Genomic DNA, 13671 nt, shown 5'->3' with positions numbered 1-13671 from the left:
TAATACTTATTCTTCTTCTTCTATGGAGGAATGGAGGAGACGTAGAGGAATCTGAAACTTTCTTCTTCGATGTGGCTCGGGAGTCTGCCACTCACCGCCATAGCATTTAATATGCAAAAAAAAAAATTGTTTGGGACACTAAAACGGTAAAACCCCAAAATATTTTCTAAAAACCAAATATTTCGGTTAATTTTAGTTTAATTTGAAAATTTTGAGTTAATCGATAAGTGAACTGAACCAAAATTTTTAAGAAACTCATTTAACCGAATAACCGAATTAACCGATCCACATGAAAATCTTGAGCATCCAATGGTCGACATGATTATGAAACTTCTGTAAAAGAATACTAGGACTGTCGGAAGAAGATGTGATGGTGATGTCGAGCTAAGTAAATTTGATCTGATTCTGATGGAAAGAGCCAAAAACTGATCTGGTCTCGCCCAAATTTGAGAGATTATTTGAGTGAAAATAACCTAAAAATAGACTGTATAAAACCGCTTCAAGACCAAAATTATTTGATTGTGTAATAATTCTGGTGGAACTTGCTTTGAACTAAATAATCCTACTAGCCATGAATCATTTGTGATGAATGATTACTACCAGTTGCACGGGTGCACTGAAGAGGGGTGTGAAATGGAAATTTTTCTAATGTCGCTAGAGAATCTGACAACAATGGAGAATAAATTTGGGTTTCCTTAACTTGAGCATCCAATGGTCGACATAACAGTGAAACCTCTGTAGAGGATTATTAGGCTTGCCGAAAGAGGATGTGCTGGTGATGTCGAGCTAAGTGACTTTGATTCGGTAGGAAAAGCTAGAAACAGAACAAGTCTTGCCCAAATTTGAGAGCTGATTCGAGTGGAAGAAACCTAAAAATAGTACATCAAAAACTGGTTCAAAACCAAAATTACAGTGGATGGTTTGAGGCTGAGAGGGCCAAGAATATCTCGGGTGAAAGAGAGAAGCAAACCCTACAAGAAAATCAATAGTCGCGAAACTCTAGATCCATACTGAATAAAATCCTTAAAAAAAAAAAAAAAAAAAAAAAAAAAAAAAAATTTCGAAGATCTAGATATATCTTTATCGGTTTCTAATTTCGGCAAAATCTAACAGAGAATAGCAACTCAAAGACTAGCCACACTAGAATATATACAAATTTGTCTATGTATGCTTTCAAAATTCTAAAATATAAACGGACCCTAAACTCATACCACTCTTAAGGCAAAAGAATAACAACTTTAAACTTAAAAAAGCACACAATATTCAAACAAACGTCATGGCTGTAGAAGCCCACGGCCAATGGCCAAAGAGGCAACGAAGGCTAAAAATAATTTCTTATACAAAAAAGAATAAAAATATGTGTCATATTTTAATTAAATAACATCGTATTTATGGAGTATTCGGGATACCGTTGTTTTGTGGATGGATCATGGAAAGAAAGTGATAAGTTCTCCGGTACAGGCTGGTTCTGTACATCGTCAAATAGAGAGCCGCCAACCATGGGAGCTGCGAACCTCCGTAGAAGTCTATCTCCACTACATGCCGAAGTCGAGGCCCTTCTCTGGGCGATGAAGTGTATGATTGGTGCAGATAATCAAGAGGTAGCGTTCTTTACAGTCTGTTCAGACATGGTGAAGATAGTGTCTTCTCCAACCGAATGGCCGGCATTTTCAGTGTATTTGGAGGAATTTCAGAGTGACAAGGAGGAGTTTTCATCTTTTTCTTTATCTTTAATTTCTCGTAGGGCTAATGTTAAGGCGGATAATCTGGCACGAAATGTTCGTACAGAACCGCATCATATCACCTATGTAACAACATTCCTCAGAAATGGCTCTTTTGAGTTCTAATTAATTGCGGATGACAAAAAAAAAAAAAAAACATCATATTTATGGTAACAATTGTTAGCTTAAAAACTCATAATATTTTATTTAAATAATTTATAAGATAAGGTAATAGTTTATAAATATTAATATTATATGTTGAATAACATATTCATATTCCAATATTTCATTTACTTTATTAGTCAATTAGTCTTCAATTCCACCAAAAATATAATTTTCATAAATTGGTCAAAGATTTATAAAATAAAATCAAAAATATTATGGAAATAAGTTACTTTCAGAAGAAAATTTATCATATTATATATAGTGCAAATCTCTTTTGAGTTATTATCATTCACAAGCAAAACACCACATTATTATCATATTACATATACTATAAGATCATTTGAATTATCATTCACAAGTAAAACACCACAATGTTTCCGCAGTTGACACTAATCTTTCTTTTCTCTCTTGTTGTAATCCACCCCCTTCATGTCTCAGCCAAGACATGGTGTGTGGCAAATACATCCGCAGCACCTACACAACTACAAGCTAATATTGATTATGCATGTAGCGAAGGAAAAGTTGACTGTGCAAAAATCAATCCCGGTGGAGTTTGCTTTGATCCAGATACTGTTCTTAGCCATGCATCATTTGTGATGAATGATTTCTACCAGAATCATGGGAGCACTGAAGAGGCGTGTAATTTTAGTGGTACTGGTCAAGTCGTTACTGCTGATCCAAGTTATGGTAGTTGTGTGTATACATAGAATACATGGTTTGATGAATGATTTTGTGATTGCAAAGTTTTCTTAGGAATAATACAATTATGCTAAATCAATGTATTGTTAAACATTATGTAAGGTTAATAAAAACTAAAGCTATTTTAATTCAGTTTTATTCATATTAAATGTTTTTATCTTGATGATTTTGCCAAAACTCTAAGAGTGCTACATGGTATGACAAGTGATCACTATTTTATTGCAAATATCATCTACTGAGTCTATGAAAAAAATTATCCTTTTTTGAAAACAACTTTTGACGATTTCTCGATTTGTAATCGAACTACATCTAGGCTTGATCTCATTTCGGGTGCGTAGACAGCTCGACGCTCGAGTATAGATATTTGTAAAAATTTACTATTTTTTGGGGCATCAAGTTCTACGCTATACATCAATACAATACTATTTTTTTTTTCTACGTTTTTACTAACATTCACATTATTTTCTATACGTTATTGTCTTGTACTTTTGATTTTGAGAGTTTTGACCCATAAATAATATAAAATATTTAAGTGTGTGAATCCGACATCTACGTACGTAGATAAAGCAATTTTATAAACGATGTGCTATCGACAGTCATCTTAGATGTCACCTATATTATAGCGTTTTTGTTATATGGTATGGAACGGTCTTCTACCATAGCGGTTTTCTTGTAAGCTATGGTATATGTGGTTCTAGCATAGATTTATGTGCATGCCGTAATTTGTTTTGTCGATTATTTTTTTGATGTTTATAATATTCAATGTTATGACTTTTATTTTCTACAGTTGTATTACGCAAAATATTCAAACTACATACAACCATATACTAACTTTTGAAGATTTGTACAATCGATTGAAATTTTTGTAATCAAACAAAATATAAATGAAAAAAAAAAATCGATTGTATGCAGATGTATGAGCTTAGTAATTCATACATTTTAGATATTCCAAATATCTGTCAAAAGGCATCATCCATTTTTCTCAAAGATTCGGCTAACATTAGTTTATTCCACATATTTCAATTTTATCTATTGGAGTGTTTTGGCATTTGGTTATCCGTTTCTCCATTAAATATATAAAAATAAAAAAAGAAAATAAACTTTATTTAACCATGTAAGCCAGTACATTAACACAAACGGTTAAACTGTTTCATAAAACGTTTGATATAATGTAATTTATTTCATTTCAATTATTTATTTATAAAATCTCTAGTAGTGTATATTTCAACAAGTAGGATAAGCAACACCACAAGTAACGAGGACTTTGCGAGCGTTTGGAGAGCTAATGTACTGTGCAAACGCAGGGTTCTTAGCGAAACCACAAAGGCATGACTGTTGCTCTGTAAGCTTAGCACAACATGCACCCGAAGGCTGTCCTCCTCCCGTAATCGCGGCAAGGCAAGGCTGAAGCTGCCTTGCGTCACATGTCACTCCCACATTTCCTGTATCTCCCGTGTCTCCTGTATCTCCCGTGTCTGCGGCTTTGACGATGGCAGCCGGGAATGATATCGAAAGTATGACGAAGACGACGAGTACCAATGTCACGATCTTCATGTCCGGAATTTGGTTGTTTTTTATATTTCTCTTAGAGGTCTTGTTTTTAGTATTTATTAGGTTTGGGTTTCGCATTGCATCCCGTAACGCAAAATGCATGTATCTTGCATCGTTAAATAACGTGAACGTAACTAGTCGTCATGCAAAAAGAACCTAGAAACTAAAGGTTGAAAATAAGTAATAGTGACACACGTATTAAATTAGGGTTTGTTAAAAAAAAAAAAAACTTGGGACAACTAATTAGAGCTTATTAATTTAGATCAAATTATTTCAGCTGAGGGCTAAGAGACCTCCAAAAGAAGAAGAAAACAAAATTCAAGTTTATGAATGAGTCGATCGACGATAGAGAGTGAAAAATGATTTGATCCAATATAATATGCTTTTGGTTTCTTCTATCTGAAAAAACCTGTTAATTTTTTAAGTTCTAAGAACAAAGCTTGCACCATTTTTTAGTACTTAGAGATAATCGTTTCAACTTTCTTAGTTCTAAATAGAGACATTTATAACATTTTTATTTTACAACATCTATCAACCAAGTACATTAGTCTTTTTCGTTCCACATACTTGATAACTTCGTAAGGTTAAAGCATGTTTGAACTCGTACAATTTAGGGTAAATTGCATGTTATGGCAGTTGACCAAGTTTTAATTTCATGTTTTGGCAAAGTGAGAATGGGCTTTCAAGTTTTGACAATTTAGCCAAAATCTGACCATTTTACCCCTGCAAGCGTACCGATGTACTGTTCACTGTACGGTTCAGTTATGCGGTTCAGTTATGTACACTGTTCCAGTTTAGTTATGCAGTTCAGTTATGCGATGTACTGTTCACTGTACGGTTCAGTTACGTACACTGTACACGGTTCAGTTATGCGGTTCAGTTATGCGATTGACTGTTCACAATTTTCTTATAATCTTTTGTTGTTTTACATTTAATTTATTTATTGATTTTGTAAATCTAGTTTATATTAGCGTATTTTGAAGTCGAAAAACTAAAATACAAACTCTATAAATATTACGTACACCGTCTCCACAATAGTACATGATATAACTGAAGTACATATCCATTTTATAATCAATACTGTGTATACCGTAAACTACATACACGTAAATAGAAAAAACTCAAATAAGGACATATTTCTACCAAAAATATCTTACCAATTTCATACAAGTTTTCTACGAACTCAATTAAAAAAATATTAATAATTTGTTTTCAGTAAATAATTGAAATCAACTATGATCAACACACAAATTGACTCTAATGAGACTCACAAAACTCCAGCTCTGTTACGCAATTTACATAATCATATGTCAAATACGAGAAGCAGTAGAAACAAACCTCACAACTAAAGAAAAACATTGAGGAATAGTATGTTTTAACGTGACACAGAGGCGTGTGTAGTTTGAAAATCTTAAACACTTGTCAGTAGATGATTCGCTTTTCCATTTTATAAATATTTATTGTTTTTATATTTTTAGTTAAAATTCTTTTTTTTCTATTAGACCCATTTTCATATTTTTATTTCTATTTTAAATAATATTTTATTTATTATTATCGAAGACTATTCACGATTAGCAATATCATATACACATATGTGCGTAACGGTAATAATATATACGTACACGGTAATAATGTGTACGTACACGGTAGTAATGTGTGTGTATATATGTACGTAAATATCTAAATAATTTGTATATTTACGTTTCAAATATTTTTTGATTATAAAAACAAAACATTCAAATCATGTATGAACAACATATGAAAAAAATACAGTCATACAAATAACTGACATAATAACTTAATTTTGATGTCAAAAAATTAAATTAATGTTGTACCATGTACGCTCCAATAAATATTTTTGTGTACGTACATAGTATAAGACTTATGTGATTTAGGCATTTTTAGGATGTAACTGTTTGGAGAGGTCGTATGATGCGGACATCAAACATGTTGATGGACTAGCTGAGCTATTTGCTGAAGGAGTTGTAAGAGATAAACATAATCAATCAAACAAACAAATTATTCTGAATGAATGTGATGCTGGAGAAGTTTTGATCTTCTTGATTTACAAAGTTTGGAGCCAAGACAAGCATTGATCTTGTAAGTAATGAAATTGGTTAAGAAGTTTTTTGTTATAACACACTAGGGTCTTGATTGTGTTCGAAATCAACATTGTTTTTATATAAAAACCCAGAATATTTTTATTTCCAATTTTTTTAGTTGAAAATGCTGAATGAGGATAGATTTATGTATATAAGTGTGTAGTTGAGAATTCTTTTTGTTTTTTGTAGATATAATCATGCTTTCATTTGCATTTAATGGGGTTCTACTGAATTTATGATGCAAGTAGGTAATGGATATTCCCGTATTTACTATGGTGGGTGAGTGGAGATGCAAAGAAGAAGAATGAAAATTTGAACCATAGGAAGGCTGGTTTGGTCGTTGTGTACGTGTTAAGGAAAACATGACGTACACGGAATTTGTACGTACATTATGCGAGGTTTTCAGTTTGAAGTCCACCGAACGCAATCCAATAATTAGTTACTGGATGCCGGGAAAGATGTCAGTGATGATAGAAAGTAAACGCCCTCCTGTCTACATTGACAATCAAATGAGCCTGGATACCTTCTTTTTGATTCGTGGTAGGGATCCTAGTGTCACCTTGTTTGTCTCTTTCATTACAACCGTCAAGAAACTCGGGAATACTGTCCCTAGGACCGATGGTGACGATGGTGAGAGTTACCGTGTGTGTGGGAGTGCAATGACACCAAATCCCATCGTAGCGGCTTCAAATGTAGATGGAAATAATGAGGCCGTAGATGAGCAAGACGACATTGAAGACGATAAAACAGATGAGGATGAAGAAGAGGAGGAGGACAACAAAGATGGTGCTGGGTATGATGATTATCAAGGTGATGATGGATCTATGGGGGGAAGTACCCTCGATCCTACTATAGACTATAGTGAAGGCAGTGGCGAAGATTACGATTACAACAAGTGGAACGATGTAATTGTTGAAGAATATGGAATAGGGAATGTTGAGGAGGACGTCATTCTCACTAAACAAACGGTTCAACATCCAGGGGAATTCAGTCGTCTATTGGCAGAGTGTACGTACACAAGTCATCGTGTACCTAGCGGAGATAACTTTTCTCATTTGGGTGACAGTACACCAACCGTGACTCCAACACGTACGTGTCAACATGGTTTGTACCAATGTACGTACACTAGAGACTGTGTACAAGATACATGCTGCGAAAGTGATTTTGTTACGTACACGGATACCAATATTAATGGTATCGACAAAGTCAATGGGGATGATGTTCTCGAGTGTGGTATTAGAGCTTCAGCAAATGGGTCACTGACTGATCATCGGCTAGTTACCGCAGCTGAGGCTTACGAAGTGTATTGTTTCTTAAACTATATAAAGTTATTGTTCTTTTCAAATAAAACTATGAATAATAAAATATATGCTTCTTGTACGTACAGTTATACGCCATTATTAAAATATAGAGAAAATTTGTAAAGTAGACACTTTTTCCACTAATAATTTGTAAAGTAGGTACTTTTTTTGAAATATATTGTCTGTGTACATTTTACTAGTTTACTCAGCTATGTACGTATTTAGTGTACGTACACCAGAGACAAAGTCTTTCATACTTGTTGAAATATACTAAGTGGTCGTATGTTTTACTAGTTTAATCGGCTATGTACGTAATTTTAGTCTTACGCTATGTACGTATTTAGTGTACGTACACCAGAGACAAAAGTCTTTCATACTTGTTGAAATATACTAAGTGGTCGTACGTTTTACTAGTTTAATCCGCTATGTACAAAACCAGTGTACGTACACAAAACCATACGAATTTCATACATGTTGTCTGCAAACAATAAAAAGTTCATTCATTCTCTGGATGCATCATAAGTAATGCCGATCGAACCTCTTGCTCCGTAACTGGTGCCGTTAAGTCCTGATTGACTTGATCGGAAATACACGTTTCCACTTCCTTTAATGTATCTTCCACGCTATTTGGGTTAGAGGTGGTGAATAATTCCCCAAAATAATTGACCGCTACTTGTTGAATATCTTTCTCCTCCGATACCCAAATACCATTGTCATCATAAAGACCCGAAATACGATTTCTAGCGCGCCGCTCCTTAGTTAGGGCGTAAAAATATTTTGAATTATGATCTCCCACAGTCATCCATAAGTTCCGGCTCTTCTGATACCAATAAAGTTCTTCATCCCGATATGCTTCCTTTAATTTAAGAGTTAATTCTGTAATCTCCTCCGAAGATTTCGAATCATCATTTTGTGCTAATACAAGATCTTTTTCAGATCATCAATTAGCTCTCGACCATACGGTGTCAAAATTTTCCGCCATTTAGAAATAGCTTGCCAACAATTTGTTATTTTTTCCACAAAAAAAACCGTCTTCCCTTGTATTATTCTATTGCCACCCTTCCGCTATGGTTTCGAGTAACCCTTCTTTTCCAATCTATCTTTTATCAAATCTAAAGTTCTTTTTTCCCCGAGGAATTTTGTCCTCAATTATCGCCACTATTGGTTTATGGTCCGAGGCTACCATATCTAGATATTCTACATATGATTTACAAAACATTTCGTGCCAATCCTCGTTGGCAAGTGCTCTATCCAATCTACACCTTATAGGTTTTTTATCTCTCCACCCTCTCCAAGACAAACAGTCACCGAGATGTGGAAAATCTAAAAGCCCGCAATCGTTAATCATAGTGTTAAAAGGAATGAAAGAAGATGCATGCTGCAAAGTTCCACCTCTTTTTTTATGATTTCCGGTTAATTCATTAAAATCCCCAATTAAAAACCAAGGCGAAGACCGAGTTATACCTATTCGAGTTAATCTTTCCCAGACCTGATCTCTGTTCTTGGCCACTAGATCCCCATACACAAATGTTAAATTTATTATTTTACCCTTAACGATGACTTCGATATCAATTAACCGATTATTCTCAAATAATATTGATACATTATATTCTTTATTATAAAATAAAGCTAGACCACCACTACATCCGACTGGTTCAACCGTTTTTAAATTATCGTAACCAAAATGAGGAGGAAATTTCTCCATAAACGATAAATATTGTTTTGTTTCCGATAAAAATAAAAAATCCGATCTATGTTGTTTCCACAAATCTCTTAGATATCCAATTGTCGCTTTGTTTCCTAGCCCTTGACAATTCCAACTTAAAATCTCCATAAAAAAAATTGGAATTTTATGAGAGATTTGTCCCTCTCTATACACCCTAGTCCGATCTTGGGTTTTCGTTTCACTATCTAAAACCGTTTTATAAATCCAATAAAATTCTTTTTTCCACAAAACTATATTTGTACCACTTTTTAAACCCATCATTCTTGAAAAAAATTCCTTGATTGACCAAGACCATAACCACCGAATACAATTAATCCACATGGGCCAAATAATGTGATTAATTATATGGATCCAATTCCAAAAATCCAAAATAAAAAGACACCGTACTCTTTTAACCGTAGCCACCGAAACAGATAATAAAATCAAACAAGTAAAATCAGACCCAATGCATCCGGAATGTTTCATCCCACAAGATATATCGGATATGATAATGATTCCTCCATACAGTAGACGACCACCAGGGAGACCAACCACCAAAAGGATGGTGATACCATCCAGGGGTGAAAACCGGGTAAGTTTTAACATTCTAACATGTGCCCTTATTTGCCTATATCTATGTTTAGAGTATAAGATGCGTTGATTTTTAACTTATTGTTGTTGTCCCTACAGAAAAATAGACAGAAAAGACTATTTCCGAATCAGTGTACAAGATGTAAACAAGCAGGTCATAACAAGAAGATTTGCAAAAATCCTATTTAGTTTTTTGTCGCCGTGTAGACAGTGTACAATTATGTCTGGACATTGTGTACCACATTTTTTGTCGGTGTACGTACGTTTAATATTTGCCATCGTATAACTATGTACATTTCTGATATGTCTGTGTACGTATACCTTACACCAAAAACGGTTACACACATTTGTATCTCAACCGTTGAACCCTTTCGCACTAACCATTGCGTCCGTTACGGAATATCCTTATTTAAGCCACATATCCTTCTCACTTTTATCCACGTTACTACAATCGAAAACCCTTTTACATTCTCCAGTTATATCTATCATACACAAAGTCCTCCGATTGTTCTTGCTATCCGTGTCATGGACGGGTATCATACAATATCTGAACTTTGTCCTCTGATCACTGGGTGGGCAATGTGTGTATTTTTCGTGAGAGTGTTTAAGAAGTTTGTTGCGCCCAACGTTTTCGAAAGGTACTCCGGTTTGGAGTACGCGTTCATCTTCGTCTCGACAGGGTACCGGTCTAGAGAAAATAATCTTCGTGGTAACTCTTCAACAATAACATCTGCAGGCGGAGGCTCACTTGTACTACCTGCAAGTACTGTCATATACAATTAAGTAATCTCAAACATGTATACAATCCTAATTCGCGTACGTACACAGGAATTATCAACGTATAATCCTCACATCTTGTGTTTTGGCGGAAAGAACAGTTCCAATTGATACTTCTGAAATTTTCAAACTACAGATTTTGCAAATTCCGGCAAGTTATATCCCTTTAATTAAACTAGCATTAGGATTCCGATACACCCAAAGAAAATACGAACGAAATCATATCAGAAACTTACCCAAACTCGCCGGAGGGTTAGTTGGAGATAGTTTCCTCCTCGGGGAAACTCTCAATTCCCGATTCTCCTTCTGTGGGCGTTGCCGAGTATACTACTTCGTCGGGACATCGACATTGGGTTTATTCCCAGACATCTCAACAACGGTTGCTATCTCGCCGGAATTTCGGAAGACGAAGATGGACGAATGAATTTCGAATAGAAATTTGACTTCTCTCACGAACTACGTTGCATGGAAACGGGAGCGGATACGCGGAAACGGATTTTTTATAAAATATGGGAAGCGGGTACGTGTTGGAAGCGTATATTATACATATATGTATATATATACATATGTATGTATATTTTTGTTAAATGTTTAATTTACACTATATAAATAATAGAAAAAAAATCAGAAGATTTTAAAACAAACGAAAACGTAACACACACATATGATTAACTATGATTAATGATATAGTATACAAATAATTAAAGAGTTGATTTAGTCGGCAAAAGTCAAAGTAATTGGGCAAAGAGGTTCAAAGCCCAAATTGAAAGAAAGATTAAAAGCCCAGTTAAGCTTCCTCTCCCGATGAAATCGCCGATTAGATCTGAAAGCAAAACCACCGGAACTTGAATAGTTGAAACGAGATGATTCATGGCCATTTGATATTTTACTCTGAAGCTTGAGAGAATTTCGAACATATGATTCAAAAGAGACAAGAAACCATATCCACACACCAATAGAAAACCAGGAGGCAATATAAGCATCAAAAGAAAATTATTGCGCTTCCGTTTATACATCACTACGCTTCCAAATACGAATCGATCGCTCCCCAGCCGCTTCCACTAACTAATTTTTCGGAACCGCGATTCCATCACGCTTCCAAACGCTTCCGCTCCCGTTTCCGATTCCGGAGCGAGAATCGGACGTTGAGTGACGCTTCTGTGCTTCCTAGCTCACGAATCTCTCTGTCTCTCTGTCTCGTTCTTCGTCTTCGTTTTTCTTTTTTTATATAATTAATTTAACCAAACGAAAAGAAACTGAACCGAGAGCTACTGTGTTGTTTGATTTTTCTCATTAGGGGTATTTTGGTCAGAATGTGCCTTAATTGTCAAACCCTGAGAACTGAATCTCAGTTTGCCAAAACGTGAGACAAAATCTTTTTTTCCTTTGAAACGTGAAAATTTCTTTACAATTTAACTGGAACTATTTAGTATCGATTTTTAATATCTTTTGAGTGAATATAAAATACAGAGAGAAACAAAAAAAAACACTCTTGGAAATCTGAAAGTTCAATCCACAGATCTTTAAAATGTTTTATAGTAGCGCATCGACCGTTAGACAAAAATAGAGATTTGTAGCCCATTAATCGAGAGTGATGTGAGGGACCTAAACATGTGTGGAGCGTTTTTTTTTTTTTTTTTTTTTGGAGCGTTTCTAAGCTCACAAAAAAAAAGGGGTAATGATCTTGGTGTGCAACAAGCACATTGTGATATGTAAGTAAACGTGATTATAGTGTCCTAATTTCTAGAAATTTCGAAGTGTCTGTAGAGATCATTAAGAGAATTAATTTGACTATTCATATTACCAAAGCAGAATCCATGTCCGCAAAGAGAACATCTCCATCTCTAAGTGGTGTGATTTAGACATTTTGGTGGTGCATGTAAAAAGATTATAAAGTAATATATTTGACTTTTTTTTGAATAAATGTAAAATTTGTTCAACCAAAAAATCTAGCTATGACATTAACACTAACCAGCACAATGTTTTTCATAGGACATTTGATTTATGCTATATCATTATTTAGTTTTCTTTTATTGATTTATAAAAGATCCCAAAAACTAACATTTGGGGAAAGGTATACCAGAAGTCCGCGAGCATTTGGCGATGTAGTTTTTACACGTTGGCTTGGCTATAGATTAACAAACATCAACAATATTCAAGCGCCTTTTCGGAACACTCCTTTTGAGAAATTAGTGCTGAAAAATAGTGATAAGAATATCACGAAGCCGATGAGCACCAAATGTATAATCTTCATGTTTAATTGTTTTACTTGACGACAAAAAAAAAAAATTGTTTTACTTACCTCTCTATCTTTACCAAATCGTTTGAATTACTATGTTTGATATGTGAAATATTGAATATGTTATAATAGCCCAATAGCCTAATAGGCCCAATTTGCTAAAATAGCCTAATCACAAATATTGAGTGGGTGAACCAACAATTGAACCAGATCATTCTGTCCTCTAGTTGGATTGTTAGTTGTTACGATTTAAAACAAGACCAACAACACAAATAGATCTGGGCATATGAGTATTCGGCTCGGTTCCGAAGAGTATAAGAGTTTTAGACCCATTTAGGACTCGAGAAATTTCGGTTTGGGTATCGGTTCGGTTCCTATCGATTCCGGATTGGTTCGGATAGAAGAATTTTGGAGCCATTTAATACCCGAAAAAGCGAGTATCCTTTTTATTCAGATATTTTGTACCCGTTTACCTGAATTTTATCCGATTACCCGCCATTTAATCCGAATTATCCGAAAATTATACCTGATTACCCGACTTTTTACCTAATTATCTAACATATAAGTACATGTTTTATATATACAAGTGTGTAATTTCGGATAATAGGGTACATATATACAGTATTTTAGCAATAATCGAATCCGAACCGAACCGGTTATTTCGGGTCGGTTCTGATTCAAATTTTGAGATTCGGTTTTTATGTCGAGGCCTAAACACAAACATGTGCCTAGGAGATGTGGTGTCAACACGTCAAAACGGAAGAACTTTCTCTACTTGTGGAATTATTGTATTTCAGATAAAATTTTATTTGGATATTCT

At 34.7% G+C, this 13671-nt stretch overlaps 2 protein-coding genes across 2 annotated transcripts; one reads left to right on the top strand and one right to left on the bottom strand.

Moving 5' to 3' along the window:
* Positions 1-2091: 2091 nt before the first annotated feature.
* Positions 2092-2887, top strand: LOC9323146 (major pollen allergen Ole e 10). The gene has a single exon (XM_002888505.2). It carries the CDS (start codon positions 2258-2260, stop codon positions 2591-2593), a length of 336 nt encoding a protein of 111 aa, XP_002888551.1. The 5' UTR covers positions 2092-2257; the 3' UTR covers positions 2594-2887.
* A 781-nt stretch (positions 2888-3668) lies between these two features.
* On the bottom strand, positions 3669-4244 carry LOC9324614 (non-specific lipid-transfer protein 2). Its single transcript, XM_021010262.1, has one exon. It carries the CDS (start codon positions 4236-4238, stop codon positions 3810-3812), a length of 429 nt encoding a protein of 142 aa, XP_020865921.1. The 5' UTR covers positions 4239-4244; the 3' UTR covers positions 3669-3809.
* Between the last annotated feature and the right edge of the window lie 9427 nt (positions 4245-13671).

This window comes from Arabidopsis lyrata (genome assembly GCF_000004255.2).
Source record: "Arabidopsis lyrata subsp. lyrata unplaced genomic scaffold ARALYscaffold_2, whole genome shotgun sequence".
Classification (NCBI taxonomy): Eukaryota; Viridiplantae; Streptophyta; class Magnoliopsida; order Brassicales; family Brassicaceae; genus Arabidopsis; species Arabidopsis lyrata.
This window is presented reverse-complemented; position numbering and strand designations above follow the sequence as displayed.

What these genes read in the sequence shown, in the direction of transcription:
- LOC9323146 (XM_002888505.2), top strand. Translation starts at nt 2,258, where the DNA reads ATGTTTCCGCAGTTGACACTAATCTTTCTTTTCTCTCTTGTTGTAATC.
- LOC9324614 (XM_021010262.1), bottom strand. Translation starts at nt 4,238, where the DNA reads ATGCATTTTGCGTTACGGGATGCAATGCGAAACCCAAACCTAATAAAT.